At 37.1% G+C, this 24632-nt stretch overlaps 1 protein-coding gene across 1 annotated transcript in view; it reads left to right on the top strand.

Annotated features, from left to right (window-relative positions):
- LOC139468535 (netrin receptor UNC5C-like) overlaps positions 1-24632 on the top strand; it is a 421042-nt gene that overhangs the window by 360120 nt on the left and 36290 nt on the right. Inside the window, exons 7-10 of the mRNA XM_071250571.1 lie at positions 2584-2687; positions 13250-13427; positions 15283-15450; positions 22093-22254. Of these exons, the coding sequence (XP_071106672.1) occupies positions 2584-2687; positions 13250-13427; positions 15283-15450; positions 22093-22254 (612 nt within the window). The remainder of the gene's footprint in view (positions 1-2583; positions 2688-13249; positions 13428-15282; positions 15451-22092; positions 22255-24632) is intronic.

Below are 24632 nucleotides of genomic sequence, written 5' to 3'. Positions count from 1 at the left end.
AACAAAAATTTCTCAGATTTTTTAGCCACTGACTTCAAATGTCTTTTTGTATGTTGTAAATCAGTTTCTTTTTTATCCCTTGCGGATTTGGAATAGAATTAACAGACATATGCTTTTTACATTATTATCAGAAAATACTGATAGTGTGATAGTCTTTTGTACATATCATCCATTACAGTGACACGTATAATTTATAGCAAGGCACCTGTGATCGCATTTGTATATTTAACTCCCTTGAGAAGTATAATCATTCCACGCAATGCTCTCCTGCAGCACAGATGAGTGTTTTGTTCAGGATATGTGTAAAAACTCCACCCACCTGGTCGTGTAGATCTATGTTTATCAAGTGTGCTTTAATCACAGCTGTAATTGACTTGCTGAAAGATGGGATTTTCTAATGATACAGTCAGCGTGATTGAAGTGGAATGACAGGGTTTGTGATACACAGTTCAGCTTATTCCCTTTGTGCGGCCTGATGACAGGGGATCCCACTACTGCTGGGCCTCCCTTGCTGGTGTATACCTACCTCTTTCATTTGTCAAGCACTGACACACATTACAGAAATGACTACCTGACAACAAAGGGAAAAGCTCGTCAATTTCATTCAGTATAAATTTGATGATTGGGCATTACTGGTATATATCTATGTGAATTGAAAACGATGATGTGGCAGTTTTTCCCTTTGAATTATTCCATGAATAATTTGATTTGATACGATGTGACAGATATTCTGTGATGTTTTGCAAGTTGTGTGTTTGGAAATTCATTATACACATTTTTTAAACAAAAATTCCAACACAAATTTAAAAATATTTGATAGCTTGAGTCAAGATATGACTAACAGAACATAACAAATATTGCACTTTTATGTGCAAAGAAAGTCGGATTCTGTAACTTTGATAATACCTCTATTTAGCCTAGGTTCTGTAAAGGAAAAAATTGATGTTAATTTCTGACATGTATCTGTTCTGTTTGACATATACCAGGATCACAGCGAGATGAACATTCCAATTATTTTCTCATGTATTTACAAAGCATTTGATCTTCGTCATTGCCAGGCAGAGAAATAATGCAATTGCCTCATGATTAGAAAATAAACAAGAAATTGTGTTTATTTTGCAAGCTCCCAAGGGTGGAGCTTGCAAGAGAAATGTATTTGAAATAAAAGCAATGTTATACTTGTTTAACATCATAAATGTTTTCTGTAAATGGAAAAGGTTAACGTGATGGCTTTGAAACAATCCACAGGGACAAGCTTGTACAAGAGTCAATCAGCTTGGAGGTTAAGACACTAATAGAATTATCTTTGTTCATAATGTAATAACATTTCAGCTTTCTGAATTATAAATGAGAATCTTTCCATGCCTTTTAGAAATGTTTTGGTAATAAATTCTTCAGTTCTGAGGCTGTGTTGAATTATAAACATGTTTTTAATTGTTTGACTTTAGTGATGGCATCAGCTGCTTGAACAAGACAGGAATGTTTACTCTGTTTACATTTTCAGTCAGTTTTATTCAATTCCAATTTGTAGCAAATTGAAATATTGAGAACTGGTTCAAAATTATAGCCCTCTAAAGCTACAAGTCTATGAGGACTACCATCATTGGATTTCTGCTTGTCCTCAGCACAATTTAGTAGTCTTAGGCTAGCAGACAAGCGGAATCAGGCTGCAGACAGTAATGCATCAGCAGAATGTAAAAAGTGCATGATATGTACATCTGTAGATAATACTTCCAGTATTTTTGTGCCCAAAAAATGATATTTTCTGATTACCAAATCATTATCTATGGAACAAGAAACTTACATTATATTCATACATGATATTTTCAGAACAACTTATTCCATATTCTTACTGAGTATTTTATTTTTTGTTTTTTTTACAATAAGACTGTATGTAAATGATGAGGTTTAGCATCATTGGCTTGATATTTAAGAAATATATGTTTTCGGGATAGGGAATTGTTGCGCGACAGACATGGAATTTATATGTATTGTTCATCTCCACGTAGACTCAAGTAGGTGAGACACTGAAAGAACGTCTCTATAGGATGGCTCTGTCTGCACCATTTGATAGGAATGAACATGCATGCTGAATTTTTTGCCAGCTTTCGAAATGTTACTGCAGCTGTACAGTAAATGGAAGCACACCTCATACCACAGAAGTAGGCGACACCTTATCAACATCTAAAGTTATGTTTGACATTACAAGTATGAGATTTCGCCTACTGTATTCGCAATAATAAGTGCACCGGATATTAAGAAATTTTACAAACGGAGTGCTTATTAAAATTATTGGTCAGGGATGCTTAATACAGTGAATTGTAATTGTAATGCTCTACTAATGTGACCACATTTTTATCTTACGAGTGTGCCATATTTGAACACCTGGTGTCATCACTGATTTTCAGTGATCCTTTAATATAAAAATTTCACTTCTATTTTGCCTTTTGATCCCAGTGGAATCTGTTTCATCGGATAATCAAGATTGGTTATTCTCTGTCTTTGACAAACTACTTTAAGTTTATGTTCATGATGTTTGTGAAGTGTAATTAGGCTTATATTGATAGTTATAATTATTTTCAGATTTGAAAAAGCGATTTCAACGGGAGCCGATGAGCATGAACGTGGAGATTGAATCATCTGCGGAGCTGCAGTGTTTGCCGCCAGATGGGAAGCCATTGCCGCAGGTACGAGAAAATCAGAATGAGAAAACATATTTCAAAAAATGTATATTGAACATCACATTTCTTTTTCTTCTAAAACACTCATTACTTCTGTTTTAGGCATGACTCAAATAACATGAAAGTCTTTAAATTGAAATTATTGAATAAAGGATTAAATGAATTTATAGAATATTCACATATTTTATTGGGAATATTAATATGATCAGACCATGTAGTGCTTCTACAGAGACTGTTAGCAGATTTTAAAACAATGGAGCTGGTTTTGATATGAAGATATGGAATTGGTTGATGTCTGGAAGGCAGACAAATGTCCAAGACAAAAACTTCAGCTTTCGCCATTCAGTGTCTGGGAAACTGCTCCAGATCAGGGGTCTAGATGGGAACATTTTTACAAAACATAAACCTTCCTTCCTGTCTAAACTAGTTGAGATCAAAGTGAAACTATTCCAAGTTGAGAGATTGACTAGAGGTCTTCAGAGTTGAACATGCAGGGTAGATGTTATCAGAGGCAGGATCCAGGCAGAGTAGAACACTGAGTCTTGACTGTGGGAAAGAGAAAGGGAATATGTTGTGCAGATGTGAGGGCTGATTGTGGTTCTCTTCTCTTTATGGTGCCCTATACTATTGTAATTCTTGTCTGTCCCTCGCCTACATTCTTCTTTTAATTATTTTGCATATTTGTCTTGGAGCAGAATCATAAATCTTATCAAAGCCCGGCACAAACACACCATCTTGCCTCTCAATCAAGCCCTTAGCTTTTATGCTGTCTGCAAGTTTACCGCAGCGATGGTGTAGTAAAACGATGTTCATGATGCAGCCTCTCTGTGTGTTCTCCTCCATGTATTTCTACACAGCAGCCCATCTGCAGCCCTTGGTCCTTAGTCATACCTTTACGGCAAGAATCTGGAAATTACTCCCGGAATCAATTATGAAAAATATTTCGTGGCTTATGGGTCAATGAGTTTGGGAGCAAAATTAATTTCTTTATGATGAAAATGTATGTTTTCTTGGTAGTATAGGCCTATATAGGAATATTAACAGGAGATCAAAGACTGCACCTCTCTGTATTATCTGCGGAATTTGGTTTAAGTTCTACAGGCATACAAAAATATCAGGGTTTGCCTACAAATTTGCCTGTTTTGTGGTGATGGAGAGATCATGCTTAACTTGATCTATGAAAGAGAGGTCTGTCCCTTTTTGAAGTACTTGTAGATCAACACTCCATGCTGCCCCACAAAGCTAGTGGTCAGCTTGTTATCCTCTTCCTCATTGCCTCCTCATCCCTCCACCATATCTCCTCCACACACCCTGCCTATATCTCCTCCACACACCCTCCACCATATCTCCTCCACACACCCTCCCTCATATCTCCTCATCCCTCCCCATATCTCCTCCTAATCCTCCCTCATATATCCTCATCCTTCCACCATATCTCCTCCTCATCCCTCCACCATATCTCCTCATCCCTCCCTCATATATCCTCCTCATCCCTCCCTCATATCTCCTCATCCCTCCCCATATCTCCTCCTAATCCTCCCTCATATATCCTCATCCTTCCACCATATCTCCTCCACATCCCTCCCTCATACCTCCTCATCCCTCCACCATATCTCCTCATCCCTCCCTCATATATCCTCCTCATCCCTCCACCATATTTCCTCCTCATCCCTCCCTCATATCTCCTCATCCCTCCCTCATATCTCCTCCACATCCCTCCACCATATCTCCTCCTCATCCTTCCCTCATATCTCCTTCACATCTCCTCCTCATCCCTCCCTCACATCTCCTCCTCATCCCTCCCTCATATCTCCTCATCCCTCCCTCATATCTCCTCCACATCCCTCCACCATATCTCCTCCTCATCCCTCCCTCATATCTCCTCCTCATCCCTCCCTCATATCTCCTCCTCATCCCTCCCTCATATCTCCTCCACATCCCTCCACCTTTTCCCCCTTCAGAATCCCTCCACCATATCTCCGCCTCATCCCTCCCTCATATCTCCTCCTCATCCCTCCCTCATATCTCCTCCTCATCCCTCCCTCATATCTCCTCATCCCTCCCTCATATCTCCTCATCCCTCCTTCATATCTCATCCCTCCCTCATATCTCTCCCACATCCCTCCACCATATCTCCTCCTCATCCCTCCCTCATATCTTCTCCACACACCCTCCCTCATATCTCCTCCTCATCCCTCCACCATATCTCCTCATCCCTCCCTCATACCTCCTCATCCCTCCACCATATCTCCTCATCCCTCCCTCATATCTCCTCATCCCTCCACCATATCTCATCATCCCTCCCTCATATCTCCTCATCCCTCCCTCATATCTCCTCATCCCTCCCTCATATCTCCTCCACATCCCTCGACCATATCTCCTCCTCATCCCTCCACCATATCTCCTCATCCCTCCCTCATACCTCCTCATCCCTCCCTCATATCTCCTCATCCCTCCCTCATATCTCCTCATCCCTCCACCATATCTCATCATCCCTCCCTCATATCTCCTCATCCCTCCTTCATATCTCCTCATCCATCCCTCATATCTCCTCCACATCCCTCCACCATATCTCCTCATCCCTCCCTCATATCTCCTCCTCATCCCTCCCTCATACCTCCTCCTCATCCCTCCACCATATCTCCTCATCCCTCCCTCATACCTCCTCATCCCTCCCTCATACCTCCTCATCCCTCCCTCATATCTCCTCATCCCTCCCTCATATCTCATCATCCCTCCCTCATATCTCATCATCCCTCCCTCATATCTCCTCATCCCTCCCTCATATCTTCTCCCCACACCCTCCCTCATATCTCCTCCACATCCCTCCACCAAATCTTCTCCACAACTCCTCAGAAAACCAATCTAGTTCCACGCCTCAAAAAGAATCAAGGCAAAGTTTTACCAAAGTAACAATAAGATTAACATACTACAGTAGTTTCAAACAAAGTCTGAGCGGTTGATATGTCAGTATTCAAATGACAAGTTTTTAATCATGCATTTGTCTGTGGGCAGGAATAGTATTTATAAGCGATATATGGTATCTTAATATTTATATCTTTTATATTATGGAACATTAGGTTTGTCAGAAGGTTTTGTAAGGACATCAATACTGATCCTGAATGCTCAAAAATAAAATGAAATAATTTAGTAATTTATAATATAAATAGTGTTTTTTAGGCTTGTGGCTCCAGTGAGTCGACCAGTAAACCAAAAAATTAGAAAAAAGATGTCAAATGCCTTTTAGGGACCAATCTGGGACATGCTTACTAGATGAAGATATCTATTATTTATTCATTTCCAAATGAATCAATATTTAAGAAATTGATTCAAATTTCTGGCGTCTTCTTTGTGTGACGTTTTGTTGTGATTATCGGTCGAGATTTGAACATTATGTAAAAGGAAGTTTGAACACTTGGTGGTGTTGTATTAAGCGTGTAATTACAGTTTGGTTTGAGAACAATTTGAGGCTAACCAATCCCTGTGAATGAGATGGAAAACATTTTGCTGTTCAAATATTGTGACAAGTCTCACAGTTAATCTGTGATTCCCTGTGTTCCATTGAAATAGTCCATGGTATGAATTAAAAACACCCCCATCACGATACAGCATGTTGTCTTGCGACTTTCACAGCAATCACATTGTATTGATGTTGTGTTTAGATTGACTACGTGGGGTTCCTCTTTGTAACGAAGCAAATATGCAAGATGAGAAATATAAAAAAAAATCTTGATTAAGCAGCACTAATGATGGACTATATCTCCACATAAAAATAAATAATTGTTTTGGTTATCTTTTGTTAAGCAAAGCGCATCAGTCAGAAAACAATAATAATGATTAATTAAACCTTTACAAGTCTTTTCATATTTTTCTTTGTGCAAATATTTTTATGGCTTCTGAGTCACATCACTATGTTTTATTGCTCCGAATGTCCTCCCCAGCCAGGGCTTGTTTGGAATTAGCAGGAAAACAATAGGATATTGGAAAGATTCGCTCCCTCATAAAATGGGGTAGCTCCCTCGCTGTTGTGTTTTACTCGGCCAGGGGTATAAAAACTCCAGGATGATGCGTGTTTTAAGCTTTGATGAAGCTCTTGATGACAAGATGACAGATTGGCATGACAGGAGTACATTCTGGACCACTAATGGAAACTAATCTAACCGGATTATTTTCTGCGGAAACAAATGTGTCACAATGTAAGTTTCGAGTTAAGATTTCTTGAAAATGTTGTCAAAAATAATGTTTTCATGTTATTAATGCAGCTGAACAAGTTAAAACAGTTAAAGTTATGAAGGTATAGAATAGAATAGAATTTTATGTATGAGGTCATTGAAGCTTTGCATTTTAGGAAATGAAATTTTGCAACATTTTTGTCAATGTTACAGTAAGATTTATGTCACTATTTTCTTTTAAACAAAATATTCTAGTTCCGTCTACATTCGGTGTATAGACTGAACCAGAATCTTGAAATTCCCTGCCGCAATATTATGAGTTAGTCATGGAACCAAAAACACATAAGTCAGTTTAGAATTAGTTATAAACTAAACATGTCGAAATTGTTCAAATCTTTGCACAAGGTACAAGTTTGAACTGACCACAATGAGTAATCGCCACTGTTTGCCAGTGTTAATGATGTGGGCGGTAAGCTTTGCTTTCGATTCCCACGTTGATCTTGTAAAGGTTTGGAACGTAGATATACACACATCCCCCACTTCCTACCCTTCTCCCACCATAGATCCACATGGTCCCCTCATCTAACCCCCATCTAACCCGAAATGAGGCTTTGGTTGTGGACTCAGTTTTCCAGGTGCTGAGTGATCTTGGGCTTAAAACAGGCATTAACTGCCGTCAATGTTTAAAAGTTACTCAAAGCGCAAACATCAATGTCACCTGTCAATTCGCACCCTCCCCTAGCTTACCTTGATAATTAACGACCAGGTGCACAGGTAGATGTGTTCGTTCCCATAGTATACAATACAGAATTCGTAGGTAACTTACGGAGTGTCCATCAGCCGTAACATAAGTGTCGTATGGCCGTAATTACATTACAAGGGGTCATATCAAATGCCATGTAAAACGCTACCTTCTTCATTCGACGGTCCTAATGATATTTTGGAATCCAGGTATGTATTGTCATGTCCTCTGTGGTAAATACTTGGCTATTACAACTGTCAGGTTAGAGACAGGTGAAATGCCGATTGATCACTGATCGGGGCGGAAGGATTGAGTGTTGACGTTGAAAACCATTGTTATAGAAGACATGAAAGAAAATATTCATTATGGGAAAACTGAATTTTGGCTAGGATTTCAAGATTAGAAGGTGTTAAAACTGTGTATTATAATGGATTTTACAGTCTTTGTAGCTTGATCCTAGTATTGTATGGGAAAAGAGACCCAGATATTATCTGATATGGATCTATGGTTCTCGCTAAGATGATAAGTTGCTCTGAATGTGTCATTGAACACTGAAAAAGTGGACCTTAGCAACTTTGAAGGTTATTTTCAAAGTTCACAGTAAAAATAAACTTTTATATAAGACATTGATGAAACATGTATCAACATCAGTGTGTGAAAACCAAATTGGAAAGTTTCAAAGTGATTTTTATGAACGTCAAATGCAGATAAGTATAGTAGGACAAGGTGATAATTCAAGTTAAAACTCTTATGTAAATGCCACATGGATTAATAATATGAAAATGGGGTTTCAACATGATTTTATCACACTGCGTGGGACGTAAATTAAATTCTTTTTTAAATTTTGAGATACAACTTGGTATCTTTACAGAAATATGACAGTATATAGCCATAAACATTCCATGAAAAACATGCTGGCGATGGAAAAGCACATTTTGTTGGACGAGTCTCAGCATGGCCTAAGGCAGTAATGGAGATAAATGCATGCCATCGTCTTATATTTATTTCTTTGACACATGCTTTCTAATTTTAAACATTAAAAGATGATAAATAATTCGGAAATGTAGTTCAAAGTGACTATAAAATTTTCTTACAATCAATGTAGATGAAGTAATCTCAGGTTCACTGCCTAGATGTTATATGTAAGTAGCGTGAGGAAAGTAGTTGTGTCCATATATGAAAATGATTTTGTCTCTGGATAAATAATGCTGTCTTGTACTCATGCAAGGTTATGTAACAAAAACATATCGCCTTCATGGCCATTATCTCTATCCATTAACAGGTTTGCACATCTGCATATTTTTTCATTTTGCAATTTCGACTTCCTTAGGTATTTTGCTTCTAAATTGTTGAAATGCTATTTATGGTGCTATAGATTTGGTTGTGCTTCACATATATATCATAATCCCTTGATCATACATAGGAAGTTAAAAAGCCTTATTCATTGTGGAGGAATTAATAGTCTTTCACAGTCGGTATGAGATTCAAATGGGGTTCCCTGCTGATAAGCATATCCAGCAACAAGTTTTCTTTTTCTTTTCTGAATGGAACACAGTGGATGAGGAGGTTCCATTCAACAAGCTGAATTGACAATATTGGTGGAAAATATGTTTTAAAAATTACATGCTAAGTGACATATATTTATAGGCAGATATTATGGAATTTTTAATGGTGTGGGTTTTGCATTTATGTTTAGTCCTGTGGAGAATATCATTTCAACCTCTCAAATGGCTGATAAAGGCAGCCATTTAGTAATTCCTTCTTGATAGCTTTGGAAATACATAAAAGTGTGGGAGGGGGATTGGGGGTAAAAATGATGGACATCAGAGTGAATTTTTTGCCAAACATCTGTTTTATGGACCTTGTTTGAAAGATTATTCTGTGTATTTCTACTGAATTGGGCACCGTTCTCTTTTGTTTTCAGTTACATTTTACATTTCCTATGGCAGCTGCATGTTTTCAGTTCAAAAGATAATGTGTCATGTAAAGTTTGATACCCATGTAAATAGAAACTGTTGGATTTCATTAGGAGGCTGGGTAAAAAAACTAGATTTATTTGCCTGAAAAACTGGGAAAATTGAACCTCTTTAAAATAATTTTAGCACCACATTTGGTCCCTTAGACTAACATTTCCTCAATCTTATTCATTTCCCATCCAATCTTTCCTGTACAAAACTGATGTGTGTGTGCCATGTTGGCTTGGCAGCTGGGACGCAGGGAACAGGTGTGGCAGTCACCCCTGACAGATACACGCCTTCAGTTGGAGAACGTTACCAATAAACTTGAAAACACAAACTTTATTTGGCAAGAATCATGCAACTGGTCCACATTTTATCCTCCAAATACACAACTGGTGATATTTAATTGCACTTCATAAAATTGCTTTAAAGGATATATTTTTTATGATGTGTTACCAAACTCTAAACTTGGTTGATGTCTAAATCTGTGAAGTGGTTTATGAAGAAATAAATTTTTTAAAGCATTTTGGAAAACTTTGAAAGGAAGTTTAAATATGATAATATTGTGTGACTATTGTTTACTGATAATCCATGCTGCGTGACGATACAGTGCACAATACTTTGTGTACTTACATGTATTATTTAATACATGAAGCGTTCAGGATACATTAAATTGAAATTTAACTTTCATATGTGATAATATATTTTTTAATTGTTAATTCATGCCATGAAAACATACAGTATGTAATAGTTTAGGTACCGGGTACATACATATATTGTGAAGGCATTTCATCACATGCCACAGTAAATTCAACATCTATTAAGAAGTTAATGGCGTACTTGACCCCTGTGGTGTTTTGCTGATACTTCAGATTTTTCTGATAATGTCCAAAGTCAGAGTCAACAGGACTACACCCCAGGAATTAATTGGAGTTAATCTCAGTTCCCCTGCTAGCTATCCCCCTGCCCTGGCAGGTGTAGGTATCCTTTGCTATACCTATATCAATAAGTAAGTGATATGGCCAGCTAGGCTGCAGGTAGGACAAGTTAAGTCTTTGTATGGTCACACCTGGATTATGTGATAAGTGCTTCAAAATACTGGTCTGGATGTCTTGGAATGGAAATACAAGACCCATAGACAATTAGGATTTATCATATTTCTTCATTTTACACCAGTTCTAAATATTTATTTTTTTATAATGCAATTTCATGTGACTATGTGATCAAGATCAGGAGAAATTCTGTAATTTAGAAATAATTATGTAAATTTATATCAAATGCAGACAATAAGCCACTTGACAACAAATCTCTTGAGTTATTGGTGAAGTCTGTTTAATCTCTTGTTAATCTCTTAATCTGCTATGCTTTTTATCCCCAGCATATAATGCGGGGGGATATTGTCATCATCTGGTCTGTCCATCCATCTGTATTTTGTTTCTGGAGCATATCTTGAAAACTGTGAAAGATTTTTCATCCAAACTTGGTACATGTATTAACCAGAGGCTGAAGTGGTGCCTTTTGCTATTGACTCTTGGTACTTTTATATAACAGAAAGAAAATATTGGGCTTTCTTCTGAGGTTACTTATCAAAGTGTCATTATAAAAGTAATGTAGCTTTCAATCTTACAGCATTTATCATCTGCTTTGAACACAGTCAGTTGAGTGCATATGATATTTACATAAACAAATGTAGACGGTTAATTTAGTATGAGCTTGTGTACTTAACATAGGAACAGCTGAACTTGTAAGAAAAATAAAATGGTTGCAATTTCTGGAGTTCAGTAATTGGATGTAGGGAGCTTTGAATTGCAACTCGTATCTGCTTTAAGCAAATAATATTTCAGACTTGTAATAGGACCTCACAAGTTTTCATAAGCCTTTGTTAAAGGGAATTAATCTGTCATTATCCTAATAAGACCTGTGAAGAGAGAAAGCAGAGAAAAGACGTTGTTTATAAGGTGAAATTGAAGCTAAAGTCTTTTTCCACTTAAAACACTTTCATGATGTAATACTGTCATCACAGTGTGAGATTTCAAAGTAGCACGCGGCTGATGCACATCAAGGTCACAGTCAAGGGTCACTCATTTTTGAAAAAGGATAAAAGAAATATGAAACGTACCTACAAAGTTTGAAATCATTTTCAAGACATGGGACTTATTTTGAAAGGGGATTCTTTTGATATTATGTCCCTCATTGTTATTGGCTTAGAATTAAGGAGAAAGTTAGGGTTTGGGTGGTATTTTCTCCCCGTTTATGTGCAGGTGTAGCTTGGGAATGTGGTGTGGTGTAGAAGCAGTGGGGTGTGATATTAATGGAGTGTGGGAAGGGACTGACAGCAGTGATGACTGGCTAGGATTAGACACACAGGAGAGAGTTGTGTTTTGCACTGCTTTGAACAGTATGCCAGTTATATATCATGGTGTCTCAGCTCAGTGTGGGAGACCTAAGTGATATAAGTCTTATACATCTACCTCTTTTGTTAAGGAGGCAATGGGTAGCCTTGTGGTTAAAGCGTTTGCTTGTCTTGCCGAAGAATCAGGTTTGATTGCCCATATGGGTTCATGTTTGGTGCCCCTCCATGATATGATTGGAATATGGCTAAAAGTGGCATACATACTTACTCACTTTGGTGAAAACCAAGAGCTTTTTGATGAACCAATATTCACGGTCAGGGATCCTGGCACGTCAAAGGGAAGCAACTCTGAATAGCAAATTGCTATGCTTTAGTTCACTGAGCCACCCATAGCCCCTAAACATATGGAGATGGTTCTGTTGAATAATTTATCAATCAATGATTAAGTAATTTACATAAGGATAATTGGATTTGTGATTTCTGAAACTCATTTACTGGGGACATGTTGAATTGTTCCTGGGGGAGTCAGTAGGAGACAATGATATTCAAATAGTTAAAAGTGTATTATCTTGGGAATTGTCAGACAAGCTAGACAACAAACATGGTTAAAACATTTTTTATGTTGGTCTCTTCATCATCTGTTCTGATTTGAAAATGTCCATACAAGTAATGAATCTATAGTAACTTGATTTAAACTATGTGATTTTAAATAAACCCTAAAAATAATTTTTTGGGATATATCTTGATATAAAATAAATAACTCACAATAAAATTTCAATCCCTGAAACTACTATTGAGAAGAAGAAAGAAATTTGATTGCACAAAGCACCCAGTTGGGACAGAGTACAAGTACAAGTTGGCACACAAAATGACATACTGATATATTTTTAAAGCATTTAACGTTATGACATTTGAAATGGGATGATATTAAAATACCAAATAGATGTACTATTGATCTAAAAGGAAAAAAATGTACCTGATTCTCAGAGTAGAGTTCTTATAACGTGTGTGCATATGATCTAGAGCAGGGGGTAAAATGTAGTAAATTCCATTGAAATCAGTTATTTTATTCCTATTACACAGCTTTGGGGAAAGATATGTCTAAATCTGCCTTCAAGAGAAGCTGTCAGAGACAATTTATTTTTCTTAAAAATGTCCCCTCCAACACTGCTGCTAGACTGTACGAGGACGAATATATTGGCCATTGAGACTATTGGTTCAATCAATAGACTTGAGCTTGGAGTAAGTAGACAAAGTTGTGGAAATAATTCAATTTGTCTGGGGTCACTTGAGACTATAAGTGTGACATTTAGTAGATTTAATTAATCCTGTTGATCTTGCAGGTTTTTTGGCTGAAGGACGGGATACAGATCAACACTAAGGAAATGAATTTCATCATATCGAGCGAAGGCAGCCTGCTCATCAGCCAGGCTCGTCTTAAAGACACGGGCAACTATACGTGTGGTGCCACGAATCCTGCTAGTCGGCGCCTCAGTGAATCCGCCGTATTAACCGTCTATGGTAAGACACTCTGGAACCTGACTTTGGGACTCTTATGGAATTATCTAACACCAAGAATACAATTATATGTCCCCAACTGTCACATCTTGTCGTGTTTTGTCACTGCTAATCGACTTTGTCAGTCTTTTTGTCTGTCCGACATTTTCATTTACAGATGACCAGGACTTTCAACACATACTGCAGTGCTAATTAACAAGGCTGCTTGAGCATGGGGCTCTTGTTGATCCTGTTATTCCTGTACCATCAACATCACTGTCTCAGAAGACATTGTTATCTTCATCATCCAGATAAAAGCAGATACTTTCAGTTAAAAGGCTTTGTTTGTAAATGTTTTAGAATGTTTTTTATGAAATTTGAAACTGCTTTAGACTTTTGTAAGTGACAATAGGTGTATATCACATCAGAATCACTCAACTATTTCAAGCAAACATTTTATACTTAAGGACATTATTTCCACATCTAAAACACATTTGTAAATTTTATCGCTTCTTGAACAAGAAAGCTATAAAGGAAAAGCTTTCACTGTTCGTATTATGTAAATCTATTAAGGAATATTTATTATTATTTATTATTTCTATTCCTTGATAGTGAACTGCATTGTGGAAGATTTATTAGTAAGGGTGAATAATGTCAACTGTCTGAGTGAAGTTAATGAAAACGATAAAATTGGAAAACGTTTACCAAATCTTGAAATCGTAACTAGAATGAATTCCCCAAGGATGTTGTAGATATGGTCGTCATCCACACCGCTTTTCCTCACATCAACACCATTACCGTCAGGGCCACTGAATGATACGTTTAATCCACACTCTGCCACAGAAAGTGAAATTAGTGGGATGTTTTGCCTTTCATTGTTTATAAAACAGAAGAGATAAATTGCGTCATGTGACACCTCAGCTTGTCCGAGTGTGTTAATGTTCAAGGACCAAAACTGATAAAAAAGGCAAAAAACCCCGGTGATGTATTATAGCAATATAGAACCTACCATTTATCATGAATTTGTTTATAAGGGAGACTTACCCAGAGATGGTTCAATGTTGATAACACAACAGTGGCTACGGGTGGTGACCAAGCCTACCAAAGCTTAATCTTGCCTGTCAGTTTTTTTGGTTTTTCCTATGAAATATGTTATCATAATCTGCAGTGAAAGATGGATTCTATGTGAACATTCTTTGAAATGGGAGGAAAGTCTCCAGACCCAGGGGGTGTAAAGATTATCAAATGTTTTCCTTATTGAGGTTTAGGATGTGAAATGTGTAAACATGGCTGTTTGATACTGTAGTTTCTAGGAGCGTTGAGAGGTAGCAGTGCCCACTTTGGTGAAAGGAAAACACTGAGATAGGAACCTAGGTTCAACAGTCATCATGTTTATGCCACACTCTTGTGATGGATGGAGTACGTGGGGGAGTGGTTAGTGCAGTGAACTGTCACACTCAATGCCTTGGTTCTGTTCCACAACGTGGCGGCTAGTTTCGGCTACCCCATTCATAATTATATGAAAGACGTAATTTACTCTCAGACACATGTGATGTGTATGAATATATATATTGAATGAAGTAAAGATTTGGAGAACTGATTTATGGATCTTGGATACGCTTAGATAAGTCTTGGTAATGTCACAACGTTTCGTTTTTATGTTAATGTTTATGAGTAGCAAAATATGTGGTCCTAATGATATAAAAAACCTAATTGAGAATAAATCAATAAGGAAGAGTTTGAGTAGCCCATTAGAGATGTGTTTTCTTTTAGGGCACAGATATGGTTTGATTCCTCAAATGAGTTCAGCAGTGAGTAGCTGAAGGACTGATCATTCTATAAACTGTCTACATTTATAAATTCACTTATTTCCTCGCAGTGAATGGCGGTTGGTCAACATGGAGTTCATGGACGGATTGTTCGGCAAAGTGTGGCAAGGGCAAGCAACGGCGCACCCGCACCTGCACCAACCCCGCCCCCCTGAATGGCGGCAACATCTGTTCTGGGGAGGCGGTGCAGCAGAGTCCCTGCACTGCTATTTGCCCAGGTGAGAACGCCATGTCCTCCATAGCTGCCTTGTGTAACTCTGTAGTAGGAAGCGTGTCCGTTTTAGCATAATTTCCATACACAGTTTGTACCCTGTTGAGGATAGCTTCAAGTTAAAGGGATTAATTAAGGAAGGGCTTGATATGATGTAAACCTTAACACAACGATCTCCCTATAGTCTTCATTAACATGATTTTCACTGCCAGTGAACTAGTCACACATGACAATTGAGAAATAATTATGCCACTATTTTCTAATGTTATTGTTGTCATTAAAAAAAAAATTCTTCAAACAAAGTGAGCTCAGTGTCATTAAGAAAGGTTCAGCTTATAAACACTGCCTAATGATGTAATTGTCTCCATGCTGTTGAGCCTTCAATAGATCATTTACATAATTATCATTTGTAGGATCAATAATAGGGTGTGTACCAATCATAATCCTTAGTTCAGGGCCATTATTTGTAAATAGCTGTAATCATTGATGATAGGTCAATTAGTTTCAACTCATTTCGCAATAAAAAAAATGCAACAAAACATGCACTTTAAAAGAAATGCAAAACAATTAAAACTGTTGCCAGGCAACGTGATATAAATATAAAATGAACATATCAAAATACTTAATCAGATAATCCAGGGATTAGTCATGTGACTGTTTCTGCTTGAACCTTGCCTCTAGTAAGTTATCAATCAATCAATATGTCCTAAGTCAGGTTACGTAGTACCTTTGCCCTAAGGTTAGAGAGTAGGTAATGAATTATGCAGTGTCCAAGATACATCCTCGTAAACAGACCATTTCTCACTGGTGGTCATCCACAGTGCATTCATACAATCAATAATAACGATATACTCAGTTTGATTACTGACTTAATAGCAGAAAAATATTAGAAAACCTACTCATAAATAATTTGTTTATGAATGTACAGAGTAAACATGACATCTACTAACCTATGATGTGCCTCCACCAGAAATGGACTCCTTGTGTCCATCAATCATTAAGGGTGTTAGTGTTGCCCTCTACTATGTTACAGTGAGGAGAGTAGCATCACTGTAAGGGCACCGTGGTGTCTTCGTCCCAACACTAACCTGTTTGTTTCCTAAGCTACTAAGTATATTTTGACTTATGGGAAGATAAAAGTTTCAAAGATTCATGGTTATTTTGTATTTTCTTTTCTTGAGAAGATAACTTGCAAATCTATTTGCTATTTGAAAAAATGGAATTCAAGATAATGTGAGTCAGAAATTTAAACAAAATGGCACTTTGTGAAAATGTTTATTCTAGATTTTTGCTTTTTATGTAATTATACACAAGAAGCCTTTTCTCTGGTGAATACTCGCAAATGTAATGGAAAATAAAACATTTGGATGAAAAGATTATTTGGTGAGTTTTAAAGAAATCTGTAGACTTCAAGTTTAAAAGAAACAGATGTTTAAACATTTTCACTGCCTTGTCCTTGATGAATTTCAAACTTTGAGTGCTGCAAGTTGAGAAGAGATAGTTGGAGAGCCATTTAATTCTTTAACTCAAATGAAGATTTTTCAATTTACTTGCAAATTTTTCAAAATCAAATTACTGTGACTGTATTTTTAACTAAAGATTTGATATCATGAGAATTACTGACAGAATCCGTTGCATGTCGACGAACAATCACTTCATGTCCAGGGAATATGCAGACAAAAAAAATATGTCTGACACCTAACTGGCGCCATTCTGTAGCAGATCACAATCCTCAGGACTGAAACATTGCATCACAAGTGTCAAGAACAGGATAGCCACTTAGGAAAATTTTAGGTGAAAATGGAATCATTTGGCATGCTTGCAGGTTGTCCGACAAACTGACTACAGATCAAGTGTGAGGCTCCAGCCTTCTGACCAGCCATTTTGATCAGCTCCCAGAATGCACTGGGCTAGTCTTTGACAGTGCTTCCTTATTGTACATTATATGTATTCAGATTACATTCAGCTCACCACTTTTCCTTCGAGGTCTTGAACAAAACTAGTTACTGAAAACAGGTAATTAGGGAACACTGGTGACATCAAATAGCTTGGACATCTTTGTACTACTCTCCACGCAACTAATTATATCTTACTGTTTGCTTGAACGGATAAAAGTATGAGGAAAGGTCACTACCTGGTGTTTGTCTCGGAGCTTGTACACCCATTTGTGTTTTCCATCAATTAAAAGTAATTCACAAAAACCTTTTGAAACAAGATTAGGGAGGGTCTGAATGAATATAGCATGAGAATTGTAATATTGAAGGTATTGTAACTGTCACAAATGATATATTTATGTGTTGCTGAAAAGGAATAAAGTCATAACGTACATGTTTTGATGATCAAAATGGCTAAATAATTGCAGATTACGGAAAAGTAGGCAATCATTTGAAATCTTAAAGTAAGTGATATGTATGTCGAGAATTTGAAAATGTTGTACAATAGATGGGTAATAAGGGAAGTTAGTGCATAAGTGCTAAATCTTTATTAGGAATATCATTATTCTCTCTTATGAAACACATGAAATGTGTCCTCAAGAACGTAACATTTTTCTGGTTATTTTTAAAACTAGGTCACATGATGTATGACTATTGCTGAGATGTATTAGCTGCCTTGCAACTGACTCCAGCTTACCTCATGAGACCCCGAAATGTACATTTATCATCATTTAGTTAAAAAAGATTGTGTCTGATTCATGAGTTCTGAAACGCTAATGTACTTTCTACTAATCACATGTAAAAGCATGACATTAATTTTGTTTTAGTTTAGCAGAGATGTGATGCAGTTTGTCAGTCTTTGGAAAATAATGGTCTGCTTAGAAATTTGCAAATTATTGGTTTGGGAGAATGATAGTAAATAATAGTTTTAATTTGAGATTGGTAAAAGGCTCACTAAATATATAACAATAATTAACAATCTGCTAAATAATTAACTTAACAGTGAACATGAGTTTTCTACTTTTATTGAAGATAAATTATGTCACTCTTTCCTGTATCATCAATGGCTGATCACTCAGTACTTTCATGATGTAGACTGGCAATCAATGGAATGGATAGGGAGACATTTATAAGACATATTTACACCTTTCTGGTGCAACTGAATAAAAGTTGACTTCCGATGGGGCACGAAAAAATATGCGCATCATGGAATTTAGAGTGGCTTTTGGCGAGACTTCCATTAACCATCCTACTTCCTTCTTATTGTTCTGAATCTTCCTGGGAGGAAAAAGGCAATCTCCCTAAACTTTCATGGGCTGAAATTTCAAGGTTCATATAAAAAGATTACTTTGCAATTGGCCTGCTTTTGGTGTTGGTTAAAGAAAACGAGGGCCAAGTGGAATGTTGTGTCTTGAACATGGTGTAAGTTTGCCCCTCGTCTAGACAGGAGTTCATGATGGAGACACGACTAATATAGGTAATTGGCTGCTGATTAAATCAGAGCCATATAAACCAAATTTCCCACAATGAGAAGGATCCACGGATGGAAAGAGTTCTCCTTCAGACTTGTAGACCTCCACATTTGCCTTCAATTTCCTGAGCCTCTGCTTCTGGTGTGCCTGCCTTTACCCTGGCTATTCCTCATCTCACCACTCTTCCCCATCTTCCTTCCCTCCCCCTCCCCCTCCTCATTCTTCCTGCCTCACCACTCCACGCTTTCCTCGCCTTTTTCCTTTGGACATGTTTTTTACTCCCTCATTCCTCCTTCCACATTTGGCTGTCCGTCTCTAATTTTCTGTTATCATGTGCTCCCTCCTTGACTCTTTTCCGCCCTACTTTCTTCTCTCCCTCCCTCCTTGACTCTCTTCCACCCCACTTTCTTCTCTCCTTCCCTCCCTCCCTCCCTCCTAATCCCTACCCTTTCCACCTCACCTCTCCACTTTTGCCCAGTTTCAGTTCTGACTCTTCCTTTCTCCTTGTCCATAGCCACCCCTCTTCCTGAATACCCTTACTCTCCCAGCTTCCTTCTCATTGTCTCCCCCTATCTGGAGATGCCACTCCCTGTTTGTCACTCCTGACCCACCCCTCCCTACTTTCCCCACCCATCACCTCCACAGCAGCTCCAACCTCACCCTGTTCCTCATTTACTCCTTCACCCCTCATTCCATCTTCTTTACCCCCTTCTTCAACCCCCCAACCCCCCAAACACACACCCTCCACTGAAGTAAGCTTTACAGCTGATTACCAGTAAGTCACTGGAGCCAAAGAAGATTTATTTGGAAATGATCCCCCTTTTTAATAGATTCTCTGAGAAATTTATTCAATTTAGATTTTATCATAAGAACTTAAAATACTTACTTCATACCCTTCAATTTTGAGAAGCCTATCAGATTTGGTCTGAATGATATTAATCTTTTTTTATAAGATTTAATTGCTGATATTTATGGTTATAAATACCTGGGACATTTTTCAGTGAGCTGAGTAGCTTATGTTTCTTCGAGATATTTAAGTTGAATAATATCAGCAGGCGAAATCGCATGTAAACTGACATGACCAAGGTGAAATGGACATCGAGCTGACAGTAACATTCCATGTAGACATTTCAGTAAACAGTAAAATTATTTGATATTCTAATTTGGGTATGCAGATCAAAGACATGTGGTGAACTTTGTAACCTGCTAAAACTTTAATCCATCTAAATAAATAGCCCCTGACAAGCATGCATGTGTTTGTTTACCCTGTATGATGAAACAAGACAAATAAACAGTTTGCATCTTGAAACACGGATGAAAGATAGTGGAGATTGGAGTTCAATTTAGATTAATTTTATGGACCTGTTTTTCACCATTCAGAGCAAATATATATCTATTTATATCTACTGTGGATTCTGATATTTGGAATGAATTCTTATCAAAAGGTGATACATCTAACACAATTCAGGTCTTTGTTCTTGCACATTGACCTTTTGGTTTAAATTGTAATTAATGGGTAACATTTGTTAAGGTGAACAATTTGAATGGTGACATAATCATTTTACGTAACAGTGTTACCGATTTCTCTCTTGGAGTGAAATTGACGAGATTGAGACAAGAATCATGTAATAGATGAACGATTCGGGGGGATTAAGGTTCAATCAGCTTCATTTAATGAAATTACACTTGATAAATTAGCAAGGGTGTTAAGTTGAGTTAAATTTGAATGTAGAGCCTAAACCTAGCATCTGGGAAGGCATATGTCATGGCCTTATGCGATAACTTGAAATGTCAAATGAAATGAAGATCTGACTTTTTTACACTGAATTCAAATTAAACCAAGTCTTTGGGGAAATTTCAGGTGTGATGAGGGCATATTCATTTGTAATAAAATGTTAACATTATCGGTGAACTATTGATTTGTTGATAGTTTAACATCTTTGACAGCTTGTGGGGGATTTTTAAAAAATCAAGGGGCTGCCAAGATAACAAAGGATATCTTAAAAGTTCAGTTTTTGATTGTAATTCCTCCTTATTAACAGAAGTAGTAATAATTTTACCTATGTTAATTGATAATTATAAAGATATTCAGTTAAAGAAACAAACAATTTGAGACATGTCACACAACATGATGCTTATGGTTATTGTGTTTTAGTCATTAATTTCATAAACAAACAAAATAACATCAGTTCAAATGTGTTAAAAACATATACTCGATAAAAAATCTGATCATGAATTTGAAGTATGTCAATGTTGTACTATACAGACGCAGTACTCCTTCATAATCAGGCATCTGATTGCAATAATGTGTTGTACAATGTCTGTAGTGCCTGAAGTGTGAAGTTTCATCGTTTCATGCATACTCATCACTAGAAACTATTCTCCTACACATATTAATATGTGTTGAAAAAAACAAGATCACCTATTTGGTCCAGATGGTACACGCAGAAAAAATTAATCTCTGTTGATTATAAATTTCGATTTCAGAAAGGGTAGGTTTTTGTTGTGCAAGTTTGTTGGTACTTTCAGGCTAATGTAGATTTATTGTGGAATATTGTTCACAACTATACAATATGTTGCATGGAATACACTTGTGACCACACCAAAATGTTGCATGTTTTGTGATGTGAGTACCACAAAGACAAGCCTGGGTTCTTCACACTTCAGGTAACTATGGAAACAGTGCTTGTAGCCAATTTAAGTTTCAGAAAGCCTTATTTTGAGGGAGCACTGTGACTTTACCATGTATTTTTCTTTCACTCTCATTTGTATATTGTTATATCTCATTTAGATGTCATCGTTTTGTTCCTTTGATATTTTACAGAGTTTTATAACATTTTTCATTGTTTTGCCCTTTAAAAGCACTGTTGTGAAGTTTTCTGTTGATTTTGGTTTGGCACCTCAACATCTTCATCTCCGATCTGGTCTGTCCCTCCCGTCTGTAGCCACTGTCAGAGTCAACCCAACCACAGCGTCAATACGGGGGGGATTCTAATTCATACCTGTTGCAAAAACATTCCTGACAAAATGGATAATTCATTTCCAGAAAACTCATTGAAAATTTTATTGGACTTTTATTGCAGACGAAATTGATTAAGATTAAACTTCAAATGTGCTTTTTATAGAGACAATTCTGCTCTATCAGTTTCAACTAACATTTCGCCTATTGGCAAATATTTTGGAAATTAACACGATAATTTCTGTCGCCTAGCGTATTAACTTCGGCTCCCGTGTATTTTCTAGTTGATGGCTTATGGGCGCCTTGGTCGTCCTGGTCTACTTGTAGTCCCGATTGTATTCATCATCGCCGAAGGTCATGTGACAATCCCAAACCGACCAATGGCGGAGATTATTGCAATGGAAATGACCTTGACACCACAAACTGCACAGGGGGAATGTGCAGAGGTACTCGTTATTTTGTTGTCTTTTCTTTCTTCCTCTCTTTGGCATGTTTCTGTTTTTCTGTATATGATAATTATTGCTTTGCCTTGTTTATAGTTATGAATTTCATACTTTGCTTTTAAATCACTCTTTGCATCTTGCCTTATTTAAAAAATCACAGTGCTCCCTTGAAGTAAAGACTCATCATTTAAGATGGTTTGAATATTACTGAAAGGGCACATTTAATTATGCTTATTATGAAGTATAAAATGCTTGTAAGTATTATAGATATTCCATGATATGTGAGATGTCTTATATTGATTTGTCAATTCTTTATGCCTATTCTGCTGAATTTGCTTCCTGTGCTTCTGAGTGTAAACCAAGGGTGTATGTCTTATGTTGCATAATGTGACTATATAACCTGAAAGCCTTGCCTTGAATGAGTTTCTATTTGAGCGTATAATACTATGCCAACAAATATGCTATGCATCCATCTTTCCTTGATTTACAGGTTTCAAAAAAAGTATGCAGTAAACCAGACTTATGTAAATCTGACTAAACAAACATGCAACAACAATTTATGATAAAACAAATAGTGTTGGAAATTTCCGTAGTCTGGTGAACATTTTTAACAATGCATAAGATCAGTGTTGTAACACCTCATGGTATGAATAAACATTGTATACCAGGAAAGAGTCAGTAAGCTGTGATTCATGTGTCATCACTGAGCAGAAATAACATCCAAACATCATTAACATCCAAACACCATTAGCTGTAAGAGCATATGTAACTCAGATACGTTCAACAACCATTATGGGCCGGGAATCCAATGCTCATGGACATCTTGTCCAAGTAAAGATGATTTTAAGATGACTGTTTGTAAGAGATACCACACTGGTTGATGGATATGCTTTTATCAGTTAATGTTTGTCATTATCACAATGTATTGAGTTTGTGAACCGCAATGTGAAATTTTGCATTTATCAACGTTTCTCAGCTGTCTTCAGTACTGTCTCTTCAGACATATCCATCTTGGGATATTTTCTGATCTTGAACATGTTGATAAACTGGGATTTCCTGATCCATTAAGGGCTTGGTGATTAAGGAACATTTTTCGTCTGATCAAAGTATCTTACCAACCTGTCATGAATATTTTTCACAGTGATAAATTGACTCATCAAGCTTGTTGTTCCATCATGGGTATGACAAGAGCCATCTTATCGGGGATACCCACCTGGCATCAACTCTCAGTCTTTGACAGCTGAGTCTTCATGATAGAGGAAGTAGATTACAGATTATCTCCCTTGAAGGTTCTGTAATCGACTTGAAGAATTATAAGCAGCTTAGAGATTAGTTTTGGAAGGAGATTGGTGAATTATCAAAGCAGGAGTCATTTTGTCAGTTAGAATTATTTTTTATGGCTCTACAACCATCAAATATATATGTACCAGTCAAAAAATCATGTACTAACAGTAGGGCGTTCCTGATGTGTCAGTGTAAGGTTCAGATGCGGAGATGGGGGTGAGTGGCATTTAATAATTTACGTTAATATTATTCCCCAAGTTCCCTCAGCTATCTTTATTCCTGTTTTAATGTAAGTTATCCTGTCTAAAGTTTAAGTTTTAGATGTCATGGATTTGAAATTTACAAAAACCCATCCCTATGCTACATGTTGAACTGGCTGTCCCAGCCCAGCAGCAGTGGAGGGGTCGAGAAGGCACTCCATCTCCCAGATGACAGATTTTCAGATTGGAAATTGCTGTTTTCATGGTGCTAGTTTCAAATATCTGCCACCTTGAACCCAACACAATTACTCCTCATTATATGGCAAAGTACCACAAGGTGTATTTGTTTTTTAAAATTAAACTGTCATACTGGTTCATATTCAAAAGCAGTGATTTGTCAGGTGAAGAGGTTGTTAGGGGCAGCTTGATTAATAAAACCACTTTTATCTCAAGGTGTTCAAAAGTTAAATTTTAGATGATACACGAATGTAATTCATACACAAATGTGTTAAAATAGATTGTGAATACAATATACTTTAATAACTGTTGTAAGTAGAACTTACTGACAGGACTTAATCTGCATAATTGGTGTTCTAGATGTTTCTTGTCAATATTAGTTTTATTAAGTAAGGATAATTCATTGATGCCAAACTTTTTGTTGATCTTTAGGAAGTCTTAGTCTTGAATTTCAAACCTCAAACCAATTGGTATATTTTCAGTATTATGTTGAGGTCTCAGTGTGTTTGGACACCACAGGGTTGGAATGGTCTCTGGGCATTGTGAACTTGGGGCAGTAATTAATATTATCTGACCATTATTTTTAACAAGCTGAGTATGTCAACACACAAAGAAAATTAAGAAATTCCTTCCATGGAAAGATAAAATTTCATACTGAAG

This window comes from Haliotis cracherodii, unplaced genomic scaffold (genome assembly GCF_022045235.1).
Source record: "Haliotis cracherodii isolate W230 unplaced genomic scaffold, xgHalCrac1.p SCAF_2, whole genome shotgun sequence".
Taxonomy (NCBI): domain Eukaryota; kingdom Metazoa; phylum Mollusca; class Gastropoda; order Lepetellida; family Haliotidae; genus Haliotis; species Haliotis cracherodii.
The sequence above is the reverse complement of the archived record's forward strand: the minus strand, read 5'-3'. Positions and strand labels throughout refer to the sequence as shown.